The 24,574-nt window shown below is 41.9% G+C and overlaps 1 protein-coding gene across 1 annotated transcript in view; it reads left to right on the forward strand.

Moving 5' to 3' along the window:
• LOC125454023 (secretin receptor-like) overlaps window positions 1-24,574 on the forward strand; it is a 68,809-nt gene that overhangs the window by 1,058 nt on the left and 43,177 nt on the right. The window contains exon 2 of the mRNA XM_048534263.2: window positions 550-667. Within this exon, the coding sequence (XP_048390220.1) occupies window positions 550-667 (118 nt within the window). The remainder of the gene's footprint in view (window positions 1-549; window positions 668-24,574) is intronic.

The raw sequence follows: 24,574 nt of genomic DNA on the forward strand, positions 1-24,574 counted from the left end.
ACTGCCCACAGTAGTCTGGAAAAGCATTAAATTGCCTTAAGTATGGCAAAACATATTATTGAACACGCTAATAGAAACCATTGAGAGATGTATAATGCCTTGAACACCCTACGAACATGCTGTGCTTTTCTGTTTTAAACAGATGTGCTCTAATTTGTGGTCTTCTATGTACAACTAGGTAATTCAAAGTATTCTGATGCTACCTATTTTCCAGCTAAGGGGTAGTTTGTGTCAAAATCCAAACATTGAGAGGCCTGCTACTGAGATGCTGCTTGGCCTGCTGTGTTCATCCAGCTCCACATCTTGTTATCTCCGTGTCATTTGACTGGTTACAGATTTCAGAGTTTATAGAAAATGGCCGAGATCGAGCAACTCATTCGCAGGTGTAACTGGATGATTACAGTACAAAGTATGTAGAGCATTAAGAATGTCGCAAGCTAACGTTTAAAACAAAATCAAGAGGCGGACATCTCCTTCCCACGTGTTTCATTTTCTGATGCTCGAAACATGACAAAGCTACACTGGCAGGTTATTTCTATGTTTTTACAGGTGCAAAGCAACCCACCAGAATGTGACATTCCCAATATTCTCAGAAAAGAAGAAGAGAAGTGTTTTGAGAAGTTGATAATTGATGAAAACAATTTTGAGAAGCAGAAATTTCAGGCAGGTAAGGTTAGAGACATTGAGTTGAGCATATAACATAACAATGAGAATTAAATGTAATATTCAACCAAGGTTGTGATTTGCAATATACCGTTCTCCTGGAATCCTCTTCATTTTTCAAAATCACACTATTCGTCTTCCAAAATACCTAGAACATAGCATTCTAGTAGCTGCTTTCAGTTGCTCAGGAAACAGACACCAAATGGATATAGTGCAGCATTGAACTATTTTTGTTAAAATGTAACTGACACATGAATTTAATGCTCAGAGATATTAGAATACAATAGCTCTTTGCTATCTTGCATATGTTTTAACCTATCAACACCTGACTTACAGATTCTGAATTAATGTTAAAGATTCACATAATCCATTACATAACTTGAACCTGATTTGCAAAATCAAAAAAAAACTGCCAACACAGATTGTATGGCCAAAGCTCTCAGTATATGGTTCATATCTCATCCATAAATGACTTATAACTCTGAATGGAAATACAGATTAAAGTAACAACATGCGTGTAGTGCTGCAAGCATCTTCACCTTTGAAAGGAACAGTTATCAAGAGGTGAAAAGACGGCCTAAAATATGAACTGAACTTCATGAGAAGTATAGATGGTGTTAATCGTACCTCTTTCTTAGTTTCATAATGTATCCCCGATATTGTGAGCACTACTGCTTCACAGCGCCAGGGATGTAGGCTTGTTTTTATCCTTGGGCGACTGTCTATGTGGAGTTTGCATGTTTTCCCCGTGTCAGCGCAGATTTACTCTGGATGCCCCGGTTTTCTCCCACAGTCTGAAGATATGCAGGTTAGGTGAATTGGACATGCTAAATTGCCCATAGTGTCCAGAGATGTGCAAGGTTAGTGAATTAGCCAAGGGGAACATAGGGTTACAGTGATGGTGTAGGGGATTGTGTAGGATGTTCTTTGGAGTGTTGCTGTGGACTCGATGGACCAAATGGCCTGCTTCCACACTGCAGGGATTCTATGATGTGATTAATAACAAGTCACAAAATGCAAGTAGGCATTAAAAAGTTCAATGACAACATTAAGAAGTACACAAATGAGTGGCAAATGTGTGAATTTGCACATTTTGATTTTGAGCATAATGAGGCATCAACCATTTGTTACTACTGTTTCAGCAGTTGTATGTGCTTAATTGACTTAGTTGGTGGCAGTCTTGTTTTTTTGTTGAGAGGTTTGATTACGTAATGTAGGTTGACACCTTGCTTAGCAGTATAAGACTATTGCACTGTTGGAGACATCTTTCCTTCAGAACAGTTATTAAACCGAATACTAGCTTACTGTAAAAATACAGCTGAGAATTCTATATTGGCAGCACTGCTAATTTACCTGACAACTTTATTCTAAATTCTTTAAAAATGGTTAAATTTACAAAAAATGTTAAACAAATATGGGCAATAAAATTGAAAAACACAGAAACTGTAGAACAAGCTAAACAAAATATCTGACCAGGTGAAACAAGTGAGTGAAACATTATTCTTGCACTTGAAACACATGTAAGACAAAATGGCAGAGTGTGTAATTGTTGAATGATGTTGAAATAGGTGAGGATGCATATGAAAGAGTTCACATGCACTTAATATTTATTGTGCTTAGCTAATGTAAAGCAGCAAGCAACAGAAAAATAGTAGTGCTGTTAAAAAGTCCAAAGATGCTGCACAGGAATATTATCAAACAAAATTTGAAACCAGGCAAAATGGAATACAATTTAAACGAAATTGTGATTATTTGCACAGTTCACTGTTCAGTCCACATTTTGAGTACCACATTTTCTACTGATCACAAGAAACAAGTGATATTTGAGACTGTGAAATGTGAGGCTGGATGAACACAGCAGGCCCAGCAGCATCTCAGGAGCACAAAAGTTGACGTTTCGGGCCTAGACCCTTCATCAGAGAGGGGGATGGGGTGAGGGTTCTGGAATAAATAGGGAGAGAGGGGGAGGTGAACCAGAGATGGAGAGAAAAGAAGATAGGTGGAGAGGAGAGTATAGGTGGGGAGGTAGGGAGGGGATAGGTCAGTCCAGGGAAGACAGACAGGTCAAGGAGGTGGGATGAGGTTAGTAGGTAGGAGATGGAGGTGCGGCTTGGGGTGGGAGGAAGGGATGGGTGAGAGGAAGAACAGGTTAGGGAGGCAGAGACAGGTTGGACTGGTTTTGGGATGCAGTGGGTGGAGGGGAAGAGCTGGGCTGGTTGTGTGGTGCGGTGGCGGGGGGGGGGGGATGAACTGGGCTGGTTTTGGGATGCGGTGGGGGAAGGGGAGATTTTGAAGCTGGTGAAGTCCACATTGATACCATTGGGCTGCAGGGTTCCCAAGCGGAATATGAGTTGCTGTTCCTGCAACCTTCAGGTGGCATCATTGTGGCACTGCAGGAGGGCCATGATGGACATGTCATCTAAAGAATGGGAGGGGGAGTGGAAATGGTTTGCGACTGGGAGGTGCAGTTGTTTATTGCGAACCAAGCAGAGGTGTTCTGCAAAGCGGTCCCCAAGCCTCCGCTTGGTTTCCCCAATGTAGAGGAAGCTACACCGGGTACAGTGGATGCAGTATACCACATTGGCAGATATGCAGGTAAACCTCTGCTTAATGTGGAAAGTCATCTTGGGGCCTGGGATAGGGGTGAGGGAGGAGGTGTGGGGGCAAGTGCAGCATTTCCTGCGGATGCAGGGGAAGGTGCCGGGTGTGGTGGGGTTGGAGGGCAGTGTGGAGCGAACAAGGGAGTCACGGAGAGAGCGGTCTCTCCGGAAAGCAGACAGGGGTGGGGATGGAAAAATGTCTTGGCTGGTGGGGTCGGATTGTAGATGGCGGATTCCATGTAGATGTAGATCCCATTATCACTGATATTTGAGACTGCTGGCAGCAGAGAGGGTTTGAGCTATCTGGAATGACTAGAATGATTTCAACCTAGAAAGGAATTGGAAAATGGTATGGAAAAATAATTATCATAAAATATGGCTTGAAATTAAGTTTATAGGAGTCGAACTAAAACATACAGATTTTGTTGAAGCGTTTCATCTTGTACTTATCATGGTAATTTGCAAGAAAACATGTTAATACGTATTCTATATTCAATGAATCAACATTTATAATGTATGAGAAGAGAGTGTTGATTGGTTTGCAAGTAGATATGTTTTTATAGAGATATTGCCAATGAGAATGCACCAGGTAATCATGATTGATGGATGACTGGCAACCAAGCAGATTGACTCTGGTCAAGGCATTCTGCAATAAATGACATAGTGAATTGCTGTCACCTATTTTATTGCATCAAAACAGTACATGCACATATTCTTCCTGTCTGTTAAGAGCAAGGCCCTATGTTTTAATATAACATAGCTCCCAGTGGACATCCAGTAGTAATGTGAGCCCAGCAAACAATCCTAATTTGAATGTCAGTGTATTGCTTTGCACAGTCCGGATTATCCAGCAAATGTTAGAAGTTAGAATCCATATAATGTGGAAGCAGGCCATTCAGCCCATCTAGTGCACATACCCTCTGAAGAGCATTCCACCCAGACCCACCCCCAACACTATCCCTGCATTTCCCACCCTCGACAGTATGGGCAATATCGCGGAGCCAATCCACTTAACCTGCACATCTTTGTACTGTGGGAGGAAACCAGAATACCCTGAGAAAATCCACACAGACACAGGGACAATGTGCAAGCTCTGTACAGATAAGATCATAGAACATAGAACAGTACAACCAAGTACAGGCCCTATGGCCCTCGATATTGCACCGACCTATTATCCTACTCAGATCAATCTACCCTGCATATCCTACATTTTACTATCCTCCATGTGCCGATCCAAGGATCACTTAAAAGTCTCTAAAGTATCTGACTCCACTACCACTGCTGGCAGCACATTCCACACGCCCACCACTCTCTGTGTGAAGAACCTACCTCTGCCATCTCCCCTATACCATCCTACAATTGCCTTAAAATTATGCCCCCTTGTAATAGTTATTTGGGAAAATGTCTCTGACTATCCACTCTATCTATGCCTCTGATCATCTTATACACCTCTATCAAGTCACCTCTCGTCCTTCTTCGCTCCAATGAGAAAAGCCCTGGCTTCCAAAGTCGTTCCTCATAAGACCTGCGATCCAGTCCAGTCAGCATCCTGGTAAATCTCCTTTGCACTCTGTCTAAAGCTTCCACATCTTTCCTGTAATGAGGTGACCAGAGTTTTATAGAGCTGCAGCATAACCTCACGTTTCTTGAACTCAATTCACATGCCAATGAGAGCCAGCACACCATGTGCCTTCTTTACAACCCTATCAACTTGGCTAGAAACGTTGAGGGATCTATGGACGTGAACCCCAAGATCCCTCTGTTCCTCCACACTGCTGAGAATCCTGCCATTAATCCTGTATTCTGCATTCAAATTTGAACTTCCAAAATAAATCACTTCACACTTTCCTGGGTTGAATTCCATCTGCCACTTCTTTGCTCAGCGCTGTATCCTGTCAATGTCCCATTACCACCTACAACAGCCGTCCACGTTGTGCACAGCTCCACCAGCCTTCGAGTCTTACTAACCCACCCTTCCATTTCCTCATTCAAGTCATTTATAAGGATCACAAAGAGCAGAGGTCCCAGAACAGATCCCTGTGGAACACCTCTGGTCACCGAGCTCCAGGCTGAATACTTTCCATCTACTACCACTCTCTGTCTTCTATTGGACAGCTATTTTTGTATCCAGACAGCCAAATTTCCCTAAATCCCTTGCCTCCTTACCTTCTGAATGAGCCTACCATGTGGAACCTTATTAAATGCCTTGCTAAAATTGATATATACCACATCCATTGCTCTACCTTCATCGATGTGTTTTGTCACATTTTCAAAGAATTCAATAAGGCTTATGAGGCATGACCTGCCCCTCACAAAGCCATGCTGACTATTTCTAATCAAACTGTGCTTTTCCAAATAATCATAAATACCATCTCTCAGAATCCTCTCCAATAATTTGTGCACCACAGAAGTCAGACTGACCAGTCTGTAATTTCCAGGATTGTCCCTGTTCCCTTTCTTGAACAAGGGAATGACATCTTCCACCCTCTAATCTTCTGGTATTACTCCAGTGGACAGTGAGGACCCGAAGATCATTGCCAAACAGGCAGGTATCTCTTCCCTTGCATCCTGTAGTAATCTTGGGTATAAAATTGACTAGGTGTTCCACATATCTTGTCATCCAAAGTTCCTTCACCTTACCATCCTTTACTTGCCTCAGTGGGACAAACCTATCCGATATCTGTAGCAACTTTTCCCTAAACCACCTCCACATTTCTGTCATGCATTTCCCTAAGAACATCTGATCCCAGTTGGTGCTCCACAGTTCTTGCCTAATACCTTTCTAATTCCCCTCCCCCAATTAATAACTTTCCCATACCGCCTGCTCCTATGCCCCTCCATGGCTATAGTGAAAGGCAGGGAGTTGTGATCACTAGCAATGAAATGCTCTCCCACCGAGAGATCTGACACCTGGCCTGGTTCATTGCCAAGCACCAAATCCAATATGGCCTTCCCTCTAGTCGGCCTATCTACATATTGAGTCAGAAATCCTTCCTGGACACACCTGACAAAATCTGCTCCATCCAAACTATTAGCACTTGGGAGATTCCAGTCGATATTAGGGAAGTTGAAGTCACCCATGACAACAACCCTATTACTTCTGCATCTTTCCAAAATCTGTCTCCCAATCTGTTTCTCGGTGTCTCTGTTGTTATTGGGGTGGGGGTTGGTCTATAGAAAACTTCCCAGTAAAGTGACTGCTCCTTTCCTGTTTCTGACTTACCCCCATACTGACTCAGTGGACAAATCCTCCTCCATGACCTCCCTTTCTGCAGCTGTGATACCATCCCTGATTAGCAATGCCACTCCCCCACATCTCTTACCTCCCTCCCTAATTTTTTTGAAACATCTATACCCCAGAACATCCAACAACCAGTCCTATCCCTGTGTTATCCAAGTCTCTGTAATGGCCACAACATCTTAGTTCCAAGTACTGATTCATGCTCTAAGTTTGTCAACCTTATTCCTGACACTTCTTGCATTGAAATAGACACACCTCAGCACATCACACTGACCGCCATTTTGCCCTATCAACTGCTTATCCTTCCTCACAGATAATCTGCTTGCTCTATCGGCCTGTAAACTGGCTACCTCATCCTCTGATCTGTAACTCTGGTTCCCATCCCCAGGCCAAACTAGTTTAAACCTTCCCAAAGAGCTCTAGCAAACCTCCTGTCCAGGATATTGGTGCCCCTCCAGTTCAGGTGTAACCTGTCCTTCCTGTACAGGTTCCACCTTCCCCAGAAGGAATCCCAATGATCCACAAACTTGAAGCCCTCCCTCCTACACCAACTCTGTAGCCATGTGTTCAGCTGTGCTCTCCCTCTCTATGTTTCTGGCCTCACTAGCCCGTGGCACTGGTAGTAATCCTGAGATTACTGCTCTGTTCATCCTTGCTTTCAGCTTCCATCCTAACTTGCTATATTCATTTCTCGGGTTCTCATCCCGTTTCCTAGCTGTGTCATTGGTACTGATGTGTACCATGACTTCTGGCTGCTCTCCCTCCTCCTCAAGAATCCTGAAGATTCGATCTGAGACATCCCTGTCCCTGGAACCCAGGAAGCAACATACCATCCAGGAGTCTTGCTCGCTACCACAGAATCTCCTGTCTGTTCCTCCAACCAGTGACTGTCCTATCGCTATCACTGTCCTATTCTCCCCCCTTCCCTTCTGAGTCACACAGCTAGGCTCAGTGCCAGAGGCCTGGTTGCTATTGGCTTTCTCCTGTTACGTCATCCCCTGAACAGTATCCAAAGCAGTACACTTATTATTGAGGGGAACGGCCACAAGGGATCCCTGCACTGTCTGCCTAATCTCTTTTCCCCTCCTGACAGTCACCCAGCTACCTTTGTCCTGTAACTTTGGTGTGTCCACCTCCCTATAACTCCTCCCAACACCCCTCAGCCTCCCAAATGATCTGGAGTTCACCCATCTCAAGCTCCAGTTCCCTAATGTGGTCTGTGAGGAGCTGGAGTTGAGTTCTCGCAGATGAAGTTATAAGGGACACTAATAATGACCCTTACATCCCACATTCTACAAGAGGAGTATGCCGGCTGGAATCGAATCCGGGTCCCTGGTGTTAACAGTGTTAACCACTGTGCCACCATACTGCAGAATCACGTATCATGTTGGACATAAGCAGAAGTCGCTGGAAAAGCTCAGTAGGTCTGGCAGCATCTGTGAAGAAAAAAATCAGAATTAACATTTTGGGTCCGGTGACCCTTCCTCAGAACTAATGGTATCTGGGAAAACGTGGTTTTATATGCAGAAAATAGGAAGGGGTATGGAGTAGGGAGTAAACAGTAGGGTAAGGAATAGAGCCTGAAAAGAGAGAAGAGCAGTTGGATTGATAAAGGAGTTGGTAATGATCTCACTCGGAGGGTGAATAGCTGTTAATGGGGACTGGTAATGACTAACAATAGGTAGTGTGTAATGGCAGACTATGTGATAAGAAGGCTTGGTGTGTGGGGTAGGGGGCTAGGACATGTGAGAGTTTAGGCCCTAAAATTATTTAACTCGATATTGAATCCAGAAGGCTGCAGGATCCCCAAGTGGAAAATGAGGTGTTGTTCTTCCAGCTTGCATTGAGCTTTGCTAGAAAACTGCAGCAAGCCAGAGACAGAGATGTTGGCCAGAGAACAGGGTGGTGTGTTAAAGTGGCAGGGAACTGGAAGCTCAGGGTCTTTTTTGCGAGCAGAACGTAGATGTTCTGCAAAGCGGTCACCCAGTCTGTTGTGTTCCCAATTTTGCAAATGCAGAATGACTGGATATGGCCAGTACCTTGCTTGTTGTGAACAGCTGATTGTATATCTGATAATATCCACCAGATTCTGGGACATATGCCGTTATACTCGGCATCACATTAACAATGAAATTCACTTGCTATATTACTTATTTGTATGAAAAACATCAAACGGGTGCATCAAAGCTATCCAGCAGGATAGTGGCTACCTGATTAATGATTTCTCACTGCATTTCATACAAAACTCATGTACAGCCATGAAAAGTGGCCAGTCTATATCAGATTGCTCTGGAAGTGTAAGGCAATTCAAAAATTTTAGCAGTAGGCAAAACTAACTGTTTCAGGCTGCTGCTATGCAGTAGCAACATGAATTGCATTTTCACTAGTGGAATGCTACCAAAAAGATGCTCTGCATAGCACATTGCTAAGCAATGTAGTGTATGAATTTCAAAGCTTAGCAGTTAAGTTCCAATCATCATTAACTGGCGTATTCTCCTTGATAACACCACTAGCTATCCAGTCCACTTGCCATCCAATTGGCACTCTCCTTTCATGCAGTATACATGTAGGTTTCCTCTTAAAATGAAAAGCTTTAACAAAATGTATCTTTTACAGCAGCAAATTTTAGATATATAAATCAGAGCAAGTATCTGGCTCTGGCCACCATACAACAGTTTCTTCACCATAATACTCGTGCATGCTTTATGATTGCCATCCTGTTCCACCCATCATCAATTCATCTCTGCAACTGTAAACCGCCAGCTCCCCCATATTATCAGAGATAATGGGAACTGCAGATGCTGGGTCTAGGCCCGAAACGTCAGCTTTTGTGCTCCTGAGATGCTGCTTGGCCTGCTGTGTTCATCCAGCCTCACATTTTGTTGTCTGTGAGCTCCCCCATATTATCATGCCTGCCATCACACACCACTTCAGCTCTTCAACATTTTACTTTGAAGCCAAGTAACAATCCTGTCTGCATCTCCAGGTCCCTGTCTGTGAAGCAGGGGTGCAAGTTTGCTTTTTCGGTCCTGTTCTCATATAATAGTCAAGTACCACAGCACAAAGGGCCAGTCCTGACTTGTAGTGTGTATGAATTGGTATGTAGTTGATCAATAGGCTGGAGTCAGTATGAACATTGAACGGGCCTGGAAGTGACAGGCACTTCCACCTCTCCTTCTGCTCAATTGCACAAGAATAGTGTCAAACAGCTAGGTTGCATAATTACATAAAAGCATAAAATGCTACATGAGAAAAAAACCGTTATGAGCCATTGCATTGACTCAACAAAGCACTTCAACTGAAAATGGGAAATTCAGCCCAGTGGATCTGCCATGAATGTTTGTGGGGTATTGCTGACACATTGCTCGGATATTATTGCTTTTTGACAATGTAACTCTGATCAGACTTCAAAAATAGCTCATTAACAAAATTGATTACAACTTGAGAAATATATGATTAAAGGGAAGACAGTGGTATTCTGAGCCAGCAGCCCAGATGCCTAGTTCAATCTTCTAGGATGTGGATTCAAATCTCTCATGGGCAAATTTAAGGAAAGAGCTTAAATCCAATGAGTAAAATCTGGAACAAAGAAAGAAATTGCAGGAAAAGCTCTTCCTCATCTGTGGAGACAAATCAGAGTTAGTGTTTTGGATCCAGTGGCCCTGCCATGGGCAGAATTTAATCCAATGAGTAAAATCTGACATAAAAGCAGCAATTGCTAGAAAATCTCAGCAGGTCTGGACATTTGTCTCCACAGATGCTGCCAGACCTGCTGAGATTTTCTAGCAATTTCTGCTTATGTTTCTGATTTCCAGCATCTGCAGTTCTTTTTGCATTTTGAGTAAAATCTGGAATTGAAAATTAGTTTTGGTAGTGTCGGTGACCATGAAACTATTATTAATTGTCATAAAAACCCATCTGGATCACTAATTTACTTCGGGGATGAAACCTGCCATTCTTACCTGAACTGAGATTCCAGCCCTGAGCAATGTGGTTGATGTCTCTGCTCTGAAATGGCCCAGCAAACAGCTCAGTTCAAGAGCAATTATTGTTGGTTAGTGAATGCTGGCCTTCCCAGCTACACCCACATTTCATGAATGAATAAAGAAGAAGAATGCTTTTTAAATTCTTTTTTAAATCTTTGAAAATGTTAACCCTTAAAATCTAGAATAGGGTTCCCCAAAGTGATGTTAGGCACAAAATAAAATTTTTGTGCCATGAGCTCCAAGACAACAATAGCCATCGTGGAGTTGCGATCAAGTTATAATTGATGTACTTCTACCCAAACATGCAACTGGCCACCCTCCAGCAAGCCTTAAAGTCTCTACCTTGCACCAACAGGTCTCTCTTCCTTCTCCTGCCTCTGATGTCACAGATTTGACACCATCCGTATCTGCACACCCCATGCCGCCCCCCAAATCTGTAGGCCACCTGTCTCACCTCTCCACCGCTCAGCTCTCATAGGTCTCATTAAGGGGTCATGAAAATTCTCAAAACTTGAAAATTTTTGGGAAGGAGTTGAGACATGGATAGAGCAGGGACAGGAATGGTTGTTGCAGGTTCCGGGGTTTAGATGTTTCAGTAAGAACAGAAAAGATGGTAAAAGGGGTGGGGGTGGCATTGTTGGTCAAGGACAATATTACAGTTGCAGAAAGGATGTTTGGGGACTCGTCAACTGAGGTAGTATGAACTGAGGTCAGAAACAGGAAAGGAGAGGTCACACTGTTGGGAGTTTTCTATAGGCCTCCGAATAGTTCCAGAGATGTAGCGGAAAGGATAGCAAAGATGATTCTCAATAGGAGTGAGAGAGACAGGGTAGTTGTCATGTTGGGTCTTCAACTTTCCAAATATTGACTGGGAACACTATAGTTCGAGTACTATAGATGGGTCAGTTTTTGTCCAGTGTGTGCAGGAGGGCTTCCTGACTCCGTATGTAGATAGGCCAACAAGGGGCGAAGCCACATTAGATTTGGTACTGGGTAATGAGCCCGGCCAGGTGTTAGATTTGGAAGTAGGTGAGCACTTTGGTGATAGCGATCACAATTCTGTGATGTTTACTTTAGTGATGGAAAGGGATAGGTGTATACCACTGGGCAAGAGTTATAGCTGGGGGAAAGGCAATTACAATGAGATTAGGCAAGATTTAGGGAGCATAGGATGGGGAGGGAAACTGCAGGGGATGGGCACATTAGAAATGTGAAGCCTATTCAAGGAAAAGCTCCTGTGTGCCCTAGATAAGTATATACCTGTCAGGCAGGGAGGAAGCGGTAGAGCGCGGGAGCCGTGGTTTACGATGGAGGTTGAATCTCTGGTCAAGAGGAAGAAGAAGGCTTATGTTAGGATGAGATGTGAAGGCTCAGTCAGGGCGCTTGAGGGCTATGACATAGCCAGGAAAGACCTAAAGAGCGTGCTCAGAAGAGCCAGGAGGAGACATTAGAAGTTGTTGGCGGATAGGATCAGGGTAAACCCTAAGGCTTTCTACAGGTATTTAAGGAATAAAAGAATGACGCAAGTAAGATTAGGGCCAATCAAGGATAGTAGTGGGAAGTTGTGTGTGGAGTCAGAGAAGATAGGGGAAGCACGAAATGAATGTTTTTCGACAGTATTCACTCTAGAAAACAACAATGTTGTCGAGGAGAATACTGAGATACAGGCTACTAGACTAGGTGGGATTGAGGTTCACAAGGAAGAGGTATTAGAAATCCTACAGAGTGTGAAGATAGATAGGTCCCCTGGGCTGGATGGGATTTATCCTAGGATCCTCTGGGAAGTCAGGAAGGAGATTGCCGAGCCTTTGGCATTGATCTTTAACTCGTCATTGTCTACAGGAATAGTGCCAGATGACTGGAGGATAGTAAATGTGGTTCCTCTGTTCAAGAAGGGGAGTAGAGACAACCCTGGTAATTACAGACCAGTGACCCTTACCTCAGATGTTGGTAAAGTGTTGGAAAAGGTTATAGGGGATAGGATTTATAATCATCTAGAAAAGAATAAATTGATTAGGGATAGTCAGCATGGTTTTGTGAAGGGTACGTCGTGCCTCACGAACCTTATTGAGTTCTTTGAGAAGTTGACCAAACAGGTAGATGAGAGTAAACCGGTTGATGTGGTGTATATGGATTTCAGCAAAGTGTTCGTTAAGGTTCCCCACAGTAGGCTATTGTACGAAATGCGGAGGAATGGAATTGTGGGAGATATAGCAGTTTGGATTGGACATTGGCATGCTGAAAGAAGACAGAGGGTGGTAGTTGATGGGAAATGTTCATCCTGGAGACAAGTTACTAGTGATGTACTGCAAGGGTCGGTGTTGGGTCCACTGCTGTTTGTCATTTTTATAAATGACCTGGATGAGTGCGTAGGAGGATGGGTTAGTAAATTTGCAGACGACACTAAGGTCGGTGGGGTTGTGGATAGTGACGAAGGATGCTGTAGGTTGCAGAGAGACATAGATAAGCTGCAGAGCTGGGCTGAGAGGTGGCAAATAGAGTTTAATGCGGACAAGTGTGAGGTGATGCACTTTGGTAGGAGTAACCGGAATGCAAAGTACTGGGCTAATGGTAAGATTCTTGGTAGTGTAGATGAGCAGAGAGATCTCGGTGTCCATGTACATAGATCCTTGAAAGTTGCCACCCAGGTTGACAGGGCTGTTAAGAAGGCATACAGTGTTTTAGCTTTTATTAATAGAGGAGTCGAGTTCCAGAACCAAGAGGTTATGCTGCAGCTGTACAAAACTCTGGTGCAGCCGCATTTGGAGTATTGCATACAGTTCTGGTCACCGCATTATAAGAAGGATGTGGAAGCTTTGGAAAGGGTGCAGAGGAGATTTACTAGGATGTTGCCTGGTTTGGAGAGAAGGTCTTATGAGGAAAGGCTGAGGGACTTGAGGCTGTTTTCATTAGAGAGAAGAAGGTTGAGAGGTGACTTAATTGAGACATATAAAATAATCAGAGGGTTAGATAGGGTTGATAGGGAAAGCCATTTTCCTCGGATGGTGATGGCGAGCACGACGGGGCATAGCTTTAAATTGAGGGGTGAAAGATATAGGAAAGATGTCAGAGGTAGTTTCTTTACTCAGAGAGTAGTAAGGGAATGGAACGCTTTGCCTGCAACGGTAGTAGATTTGCCAACTCTAAGTACATTTAAGTCGTCATTGGACAAGCATATGGACGTACATGGGATAGTGTAGGTTAGATGGGCTTCAGATCGGTATGACAGGTCGGCACAACATTGAGGGCCGAAGAGCCTGTACTGTGCTGTAATGTTCTATGTTCTATAGAAGCACAGATCTAATGGTATATTTTCATGTTTTCATTGTAAGCTTTCAAAAGTGTTTACCCAAGTAGTATAAACTAACAAAATGCCATCCACAGTTAAAACAAATTTATACAAGTCTAAGTATTGAGAATATGTACCTTAGACATTCAGACAGTACATCCTCGCAATAATATTCTTTCTAAAGAAAAATGCACATTATATTCTTTATACTTACTATCTTTACCCATGAAATCTGTAGCATTTCCAATAACACATGTCCTTGAATCAAGCTGCAACTTCTTTCAAAGATTCCGACATATCTCTGACAAATTATTGCACAAATGATAAGAGAGAAGTTGGTCTTAATATGAACTAATTGAGACAAACTACAGGAAAAGAAATGGAACTGCTCCTGTGTTCAGTTTTGCAAGACTTCTGTTTTAAGTGGACCACGGCTAAAATAAAAGCTAAAGCTATTCACCACCTTAAATGCGCTGTTCACCACCTTAAATGCATTTCACATTGCAGATTTAGTATGATAATAACTGTAAACTATAAAATTGGGCATTGATTTTATAATCTAAGGTATAATTTCACAAGTTATTAGTAAGTTCAACATGCACAGGAAAACACCGACATGAAAGTAAACATCTTTGCATCAGGAAAGGAAAATAACATTGGTTTTCTTTATCTGACTATTTCCTCGCATCTCCTGACTAGTTGTATAATTTATACAAAGTGTACAACTCTCCAGAGTACCCTTCAAGTCATCGATGGAGGAGAAATAAGAAGCAGAGTGGGAGACACATTCTATGAAATCACTAAACTAAGCACGTACAGGCTCTGCAGCACAGCAACGGTTAAAGACACTCAAAAGTCACAATTGTTAAATGTATGTTTGAAACAACCTGATAAACCTGTGAAAGTATGAGCAGACACCATGACAAGTTGCTGTTGCCATCTAGTGGTTTCTGAATATTTCCTTATTTCCCAAAAAACCTGAACAAGCATTGACAGCAGAAAAGAAAACGTGTGAAGAAAACAATTAAACTGATTGTTTACAATGGGTAAATGCATAAATTTTACACAGTATACTGTCATGACTGGTGTGTATTTATCATGGATAATCAGTATTGTATATCTACGCCAATATACAGTGTTATAGCCAAATGTGTAACTAAGTAGTTTCGATCATAAAACAGTGATTTTTACTGTGAATAGTTTTGTCTTGTTTATAGAGAAGATGTACAACGTGGGGAGAGGTAGTTAGATCCTAAGTTCATGAATAAGACTGCTTTCATAAAATGGAGAAAATTAGTTTTATGAACTTGCCCAATGAACATAAGGCACGGCATTAACTTAATTCCTTTCAAGCATTCAGTTAGCTTTACTCTTTAAGTAATTAGCTTTCTAAAGTAAAATGGCCACTTGCTAATTGTTTTATTGTCTGTTTGTAAGATTCTCGTGTGTGAAATATGTATGCCAGAGTTGTCAACCATATAGTCTAGATTTTACATTGATCGATACATTCAGCTCATTTTGAATATTATAAAATAACCTTTGAAAAAAAAAATCAAAACGTGTAGCGAGCTGCACCAAATTTGAGTTGGTGATTTTTTTCTAAATGACCTTAAAACAGAATTATAAGCCTAGATGGTACAATGTTCAGATGGTAATTGAAGCAATGCAGACTGAAGTAGCATGTCAGGTCCCTGTGGAATCCCAGATACAGCAGACCTCACAGGAATTGTCAAGGAAGCTGAAGATTCTCGAGGGCAATTCCTCTATGTTATGGAGTCGCTACAAAATAACTCCTAACATCAGTGAACCTGGAGGGTTTCACTTCCATTAAGTTAATAGTTGCCCAGAAAAAAAAAGTAATAGTTATTCAGGAGAAGTTAGACAATTGAAAACCTAGTCTAATTCCTAGGTAACTATTGAGCTGACATCCAACTTACCACGCAGCTCCCAATTACAAATCTGCTGACCCTGTATCATTATTAGAGCCTGACCACCAATTCCCTGACTAGCTGCTGGCCTTAACATTACCCCAACAGCACTGCTGGCCCCAACATCTCCATGTCTGCTTTAGGGTCAGTTAATAATCAACCCCTCACCCATTATAGCCTCAATACACCCACACATCACCCCTTCCCCAGCTTCAGCAACATATCTTAAGTATTCCATCACTTACTTGGTGCTCTACCCATCTGGTGCACTGTCCACTTGTCGATCTACCTAACTGGCACCTTATCCTTTAACCAAGTGTCACCCTAACTTGACATTTACCTTACCCACGTTCCCTTTCACAGCAGTTGTGAAAGTCTCTGACTATTCTTCTGGTCATTTAAATCTCAGAACATAGCCAAAAGAGTGCTAGATGTTGTCTATATGAACTTCAACAAAGCATTTGACAATGTTTCGCATGGTAGACTTGTCAGTAAAGTTAGACCACATGGGATCCAGGGGGGCTAGCCAATTGGAAACAAAATTGGCTTGAAGGTAGGAGACAAGGAGTGGGGGTAGAGAGTTGCTTTTTGGACTGGAGGCCTGTGACCCATGGAATGCCACTAGGTTCAATGCTGGGTTCACTGCTTTTCATTGTTCACATAAATGATTTGTATGTGAATATTGGAGATATGGTTAGTAAGTTTTCAGATGACATCAGAAAAGATGGTGTAGTAGACAGTGGAGACATTTTCTCAGACTACAATGGGACTTTGATCAGATGGGGCAATGGGCCGAAGAGTAGCAGATGGAATTTAATTTAGATAAATGTGAGGTTTTGCATTTTGGTAAGGCAAACCAAGGCAGGACTTATACAGGTACAGCCCTGGGGTGTGTTGCCAAACAAAGAACCAAGGGTGCAGGTGCATAGTTCCTTGAAACTGGTGTTGTGGATAGACAGGGTGGTGAAAAAGGCACTTGGCATCCTTACCTTCATTGGCCAGAACATTGAGTACTGGAATTGGGACATCATGTTGCTGCTGTGCAGGACATTAGTGATGCCACTTTTAGAATACTGCATACATTCTGGTCACCCTTTTATAGGAAGGATGTTGTTAAATTTGAGAGGCTTCGGAAAAGATTTACAAGGATGTTGCTGGGACTGGAATGTTTGAGTTACAGAGAGAAGTTGAATAGGCTAGGGCTTTTCTCCTTGGAGCGCCGGAGAATGAAGGGTGGCCTTGTAGCAGCTTTATAAAATCATGAGGGGCATGGATAGGGTGACCAGCCAAGGTTTTTGGGGGCTGTGTGGTGAGTTGGGAGTCAGCTTAATAGTTCCCTCAGGTGGGGAGTCCAAAACCAGAGGACATATATTTAAGGTGAGAGAGGAAAGATTTAAGAAGGACCTGAGGGGTAACTTCTTCACACAGAGGGTGTTGCATGTATGGAAAAAGCTGCAAAAGAAGTGGAGGAGGCAGGTACAATTACAATATTTGAAAGTTATCTTGATTGGTACATGAATAGGAAGGGTTTAGAGGGATATGGACCAAAATCTGGCAAATGATTCTAAGTCAGATTGGGAAATATAGTCAGTGTGGATGAGTTGGACTAAAGGGACTGTTTCTGTGCAGTATGATTCTATATATCTACACCTGCTGCAAAAGGTGGCATTTTTGTTTTATTTGCCCTTATTGTCATGCACAATGGGGAAATGTGCTGACTTCAGCTATGCTGTATGTTTACGAAACAGCCAGGATTGAATTCCCAGCTGGAAATGTGGAGCATGGCAGTAAAGCAAAAAATAACTCAGCAGCGTGCCAATCCAAGTGTAATTGCTACTGCTGGACCATTTGGACCTCAGTGCACTAATCATTTATTGAATGGGGGAGGGGCATTCAGCAGGATAGCAAAGGTTGGTTGGACTTATGTCTGCGAGCCATTTTAACATCAGAAATCTTGTTTAAATCCAACTCTATTTGTCTACATACACTGTGCCTCATTGATAAAAATGATCTTCATTTAGGACTTAACCACAAATGGGACTTACAAATCATCAAACCTACAAAAAATTGACATGAACCCGCCAGAAATCTCAGACACACAATTGTTTGTGAACATGATGGGATGATTCCTGAATGTTAGCATGCATTGCCAAGTTTTATTTGCTGGGGTTAGTATACACCAAAATAATATTAAATCTTACTTAACCAAGGTCCCTTAACAAATTTCAGTTTTCCTGCCTTCACTACTATTGTAGTACTTTATAAATGGATACACTGAGCTTTTATGCTGCAAACGTCTTAATATTTGGATTCCTAAATCTGTTCTGGATAATTTTACCATGGAAACAGTTTTCTTTGGATATAGGTTGGAAAATGACCTTGAAAATACATACGTACCCATCAATTATCCTAGGAATAACCCCATGCCACATACGAAGTAGAAAGACATTCAGTCCATTGACATAACATTAGTGTCGGATCTCAGAAGCAGTACATTGTAGGTCAATGTAAAACATCTAAGCATCTGTCATGCATCTTCAACTTACAGCAATCCATAATGCTACCACAAGTGGAGGAATTGGGGAAATTGCACGGGTGACTGTTAAGACACTGGGGAATCCAAGTGGGCCCATCACTGTTAGCATCAATGAGCAACTTTAGCATAGAGGTTTAAAGGAAATTCCAAGGCTCACATCTTAATCCACATTCTTGTGGAGCATGGAACTGGTAATGCTTAACCAGAGGTCGCAGTGGCTCTGAAATTCTGTAAATGTGTCAAAAATTATTAACATTTGCTGTGAATTATAGAGTGGAGAGAATTTTAAAAAAGTGTTTTGTGACTTAGCAAGCAATTAAGGACAAGCAAATAATGTTGGCTTTACCAGTAACATGAAAGATTTTTTTTTAAAAATCGGAGTGGTCTGAGGATCTTGTCATCCTATGTCACAAAATAAATTCCTGCATAAATAATAGCCATTCGAATGATGCTCCAGAAGGGACCAAATAGCTATGGAATAGTACCTTCACCAGATGTCAGCTTTTAGCTTATCTCTGTAGCTGGCACATCCATTAGATTTTCTCAAGGCTTCTTCTCCTTTGCCACCTGAACTTTGGAAATGATGATTGACATGTAAAGATAACGTCACCATCATCCTACCTGACCATAGGGCTGCTCTCTCAATAGAGAGCGAGACAAATGGTGGTGGTTTAACCTGAGGATCACCATACCTCGGGTGAGGGGAGAGATTGAGAAGGAGAGTGGTAGCCTCAGTCAGTGTGCTACACTTCAGGTACTGCTTTCTCTGCAATCACAACTCAATCTGCAAAAACACATGCAGCTCTGAGCTACCTGAACTTTAAAGAGTTGGACTTTCAGGGTTAGCCCAACACGTGTAATCTGGTAACAACTTTTCTGTCCAAGAATATATACAAATTGCCATGCTTCATGTGCGCACTCAGACAATTTAATGTTTAAACTGATTCAGCTGTGGAGAGGGGTTATCAGAGCTATTCCCAATCCATTTTACCAACCAAACATACACCCACAAATTTACCAGCAGTAGTCACCAGAGAATGATTGGGAATAGAGTGATCAGCAGACAATGCTTAGTTGGTTGCCCTCAACTACAGCTGTTTTGGACTCGACCTGTAGCTTGGGTTGTGGGTGTTGAGGTTGGTTGGCCAAGCTGGTTTGTCGATCCCCAGACGTTTCGTTACCATGCAGGGTAATATTATCAGTGTAGCCAACGATGAAGCATCGGTGTGTTTTCCCGCATGGTTTTTAATCTCTGCAGTTTGTTGAGCTGGATTACCTCGCTTTGGGTTTTCCTTTGTAGTGGAGTGTATATGTGTTTATTGATGGCATTTTTGCTGGAGTACCAGGTTTCTAGGAATTCCCGTGCCTGTCTCTGCTTAGCTTGTCCCAGGATTTTGTTGTTGTCCCAGTCGTATTGGTGGTTCTCCTTATCCATGTGGATTATCCATGTAGTTTAAAAGCCAGGTGGGAAAACACACCGAAGCTTCATCGGAGGCTGCACTGAGGATGTTACCCAGCATGGTAATGAAACATCTGCGGAACAACAAACCAGCTCGGCGAGCCAACCAACCTCAACTACAGTGGTGACTGGGGCTCTGCAATTCAGTTCAAATCCTGAGTTAAGGAACAAAGAATTAAAAAGAAAGACTTATATTTGGTGATGTGGATTTAAGGATAAAATTTGGTCAGAATATCAGGGATCACTCTCCTATCCATTCCGAAGTATTGCCATGGAATCTTTTTAATCCTCCCAAGCAGGCAAATGAGGCCTTAGTTTAACACACCAATTTAAAGAAAGCACCTCTGTGCGCTCTGCCCTCAACACAACACAATCATGTGTCACCTTGATATTCGTGCTCAGGTTTGGAATGGGAATTGAAGCCGGAACTTTGAGACTCAGGCTATCAACTGAGTCACAGCTATTACTGAAAATGACCTAATGGTTAAGTGATAATATCACTGGGCTAGTAATCCAGAAACCCAAGTTAATGTATGAGGGGAAAAGATTCAAATTCAACTAGTAACTCAGGAATCTAAAGTGCAATGATTATGACTCCCAAATCATTGTTATTTAAAATTCCATCTGCCTTAGGGAAGGAAATCTGCTATCTTACCTCAGCAGGTATACACGTAACTCTCAACTCCAGCAATGTGATTGACTTTTAACTTCTAAAATGACCTAACAATTAAAGACAAAAGAAATGTTAGCCTTACCAGCAACGTGAAAGTTTTTTTTAGAGTGGTAGTGGTCTGAGGATTTTATAATTCTGTGACATTTCACAAAATAAATTAATGCATAAACGATGGCCCTGTGATTTGTGCGCTGAAAGGAGAAAACAGCTAAGGAATGATACCTTCACCAGGACTTAACATTCTTCAGGGATAATTTGGTTTATCTCTGCCTGATCCAAGATCATTAACAACAATTTGAGCACACTTACCACCATGCTGGCTGAGAGTAGGGAAGATGGCACAGAACTAAGGCTGAACCTCGGATTTGTATGACTCAGTTATTCATTGCTGAACCAGCTGACCAATGACTTTGTAGAACCATTCATCACTCAGAAATTCCATTTGCAAGATTTTCTAAAAAAGTCAAATTTGACTCTTCCTTTATCAGCTTCATGATCAGTCTTGTCTGATTCATACCATATTAATGGCAATGCTCTATCAATTTTTACTAATGCATGACACCATCATCAATTGCACCTTTAGATTTGGATGCTAGTTTCATTGAAAGACAGAGAACATGTAGTTGAAATTGAACAACAATACAAAAAAAAATCTACACATTGAGCCCATTAAAATGCTGTGAAAGCTTTTCCCTGTGTCTTCTTGTAAGTCCCTGCCTCCACTGGAATTTTACCAATGGTGAGGCAGCCTTTGGACAACCCATCAATCCACCCTCGTGCCACTTGGTCAAATAATGGTCACCTAGGTATCACATTCCACCTCTGTTTGACACAGGAACAACGGAGAGCAATGATTGGCTGGAAACCTGGTAGATAACATGACTCAAGCCTTGGCTAGTCAATGAGGTGGGAAAAGTGGTTGTCTCCTTTACTGGCTTTTGGTTTGGAGATACAAGCAGCAAACACATCGATGTTTCTCCCTCTCTCCACCTTGACCCCCAATACTCCTCGGTGGGGATCTGGCAGCCTGGTCCCTGCAAGACCCCCTGAATTTAACTTACAACTGACTCCAGTGAAAGATGTTTCTGGAGAATGAATGCAATCCCATGGTACAGGTAGTATTCCCAGGATCCGTCTGATTGTCCAGTAGCTTTTGAAGGGATTTCCACCCTAGGGAGCTAGAAGTCAAAGCTCAAAATAATTAATAACCAAACAGACAATAAATTGCTTTAGCACTTAGGGACCTGGCAAAAAATGTAAATCATTCCCACTTACAGATCTGCCCATAAGTCCTGCACCCTGAATGTAAAATCCTGTCCATTGAATGGCCTATGCTATGAGCAGTACTCATCCCTCTCCCCATTCTGCCTACAATCTGCCTGAAGCTGTTCTTCATAAACAGGTTTTTACCTATGTTAACAAAGTGTGGAGCTGGATGAACACAGCAGGCCAAGCAGCATCTCAGGAGCACAAAAGCTGACGTTTCGGGCCTAGACCCTTCCGTTTGTTGTAGCTTAACTAAAAACAATAGCTTGGAAAACATAATACAGAGTCATCGAGTGCACACAGTAAATACATTATTGATTGCAGTTTTACAACTGGCAGCATTACTGTCTATTGATTTGTGAACCACTGAACCATACAGAGTAAACAATGAAAGTGTTTTACTTAGAAACTCAGTATAAATTAGCGGTGGTATTGGTGTAAAAACATCAGCCCTGTTACCTTGTGGGTGTTCATCACATTCAATTTCACTTTATAAATACAACGTGAATTTCATTTATTATTACTTATAATTTGTTAACCTTATTTTGCACACTATTGAGATGCTTAGATACATTTCACAAAGAATACAAAAAAAACTTGGCAGTACAGAAATTTAAACATTGATGAAAAGTAGCCTGAAGTTGATGCTTTTCTCTTACACTCTAAAAAAGTGGAATGCTTCAACTTCACGTTTCTTTTTAGAAATAATACAAAATATACTCATATTACAATTGAATTATTATTCAAGCACCTAGTGCTAAAGGCTTCACTTAAATCAGTTTAAATACTGTTCATGGCAATTTGTTTTCCAAGCCCCTGTCTTATTGCATTCCAGTGCATAAATCAAGTAGGAATTTTACATATTTTCAGGTGTGGTTTAAAGGAGAAGGCTCATAAGACCATAAGGCCATAAGACATGGGAGTGGAAGTAAGGCCATTCGGCCCATCAAGTCCACTCTGCCATTTAAATCATGGCTGATGGGCATATCAACACCACTTCCCTGCACTCCCCCTGTAGCCCTTGATTCCTTTTGAGATCAAGAATTTGTCGATCTCTGCCTTGAAGGCATCCAATGTCCCGGCCTCCACTGTACTCTGCAGCAATGAATTCCACAAGCCCACCACTCTCTGGTTCTTCAAAGAACCTAGGTAACCAAATGAACATCACAACAGAGTGGGAATAAAATATTTATTAGCTCTGGAAATGACAGTAAAAAATGTATGCAGGATCTAAAAGGAGATCAAGTATGATTTTTCTGGTTGTCAGATAAAATGTCCTTCACTGGAAAGCCGCAGTGATTCATTGGCCAAAGACAATGTATTATTTACTAAGAGGTAGCAAGAACTGCAGAATCTGGAGTCAGAGACAATACAGTGTGGAGCTGGAGGAACACAGCAGGTCAGGCAGCATCAGAGGAGTAGGGAAGTTGGCATTTCAGGTTGGGATCATTCTTGAGAACTGGGAATATTGTTTGGAGTCCATTGGGGATGATCCCGTGTAGGCAGTTGCTGAGAAAGGAGATGTGGCTATAGATCTGGGTTTAAGTATGTTGTCGAAGAGTTTCAGGTTAGCGCAGATTGCTAGTGGATTGCAGTGGGAGAGAGATCCACCGAGGTCTTTCCGGAGGGAGAAGGGCAGCTTTTTCAAGGTGGACATCTTTGGAAGAGGCTTTGCAGTGGGTTTATAAATCACATCCAGACAGCAAGAACTCCAGATGCTGGAGCCAGAGGTAACATGATGTGGAGCTGGAAAAACACAGCAGGCCAGGCAGCATCAGCGTAGCAGGAAAGTTGATGTTTCAGTTCTGGACCCTCCTTCAGAAATTCCTGAAGAAGGGTCACAACTTGATATGTCAACTTTCATCCTCCAATGATGCTGCCTTGCTTAATGTGTTCCTCATGCTTCATATTGTTATCTGTTACCCTACTAACTTCTTTTTAAAAGGTCTGTTCAACTAATTTACCTACTCTCACAGACCAAGCATTCACTTTCATTATTCACAGGAGTAAAACTTCTACTCAAAGCAGCAAACAATAAAGTAAATCTCTCTATAAAGCTAAGGATTTAACTGCATCAAATAAGGAAAGGAAAACCTTTTCTCTCAGATGCACATTAACCCATATTTATATGCTTATTTTCAAGCATAGTGACTGTTGTTTTGTGGTTTGGTCAAGTTTCTTGTTTCCCAAATGTATGCTGATTGAATCTGTGGCCTTTTTAACGCAAGCACTCTCTATTTACATCCAGATGTTTACATGCATTATCTCTTTATTTGATGTTAGATCTATTATTATGTCACTACGTCCCTCAGATTCTGCTTCATTGAGGATGTGGTGGATTCACCTTCCTTGATGAACTCTAAGTCCACTTGAACAATTTCATTTGATGGCATCCTTAAAAGTGTGTTTGCTGTTCCTTAATATTAACCCCATACGTATTTTGATTGAATCATACATCATGAATCGTAATCTGAATCTTGGGTGGCACATGGACAATTATTTTCCTGTTCGGGAGAGGGACCAATGATTTATGGTCTTGTTTTGGTCTTGAATTGTAATCCTAATGCATAATTGAAAAAAGTTTCATGCACCCAAATGACTGCGAAAGCTTCTTTCTCTATCATGATGTAATGCTGACTTGTCTGTGTAAATACTTCAGAAGCACAGGAGCCTGGTCTACACTTGACATCTTTGTGCATTCCAAATAGCACTGTTCTGAGCCTTATAGATAATGTATCTTTCACTACTGTATTTTGTAAGTGGCGATTGCACAGCTATGAGTTCTAATGGCTTTAGGAATTTCTTAATCTTTTCAAAAGCATTTTACAAGTCCAAGTTACTTCACTATTGTTGATCCTGTCACAAAATGTATCTCAAGCACTTAATGACCTTTGACAATTTTGGCTAAAAACCTGTCCACTTGAATCATAATA

The sequence above is a fragment of the Stegostoma tigrinum genome, chromosome 7 (genome assembly GCF_030684315.1).
Source record: "Stegostoma tigrinum isolate sSteTig4 chromosome 7, sSteTig4.hap1, whole genome shotgun sequence".
Taxonomy (NCBI): Eukaryota; Metazoa; Chordata; class Chondrichthyes; order Orectolobiformes; family Stegostomatidae; genus Stegostoma; species Stegostoma tigrinum.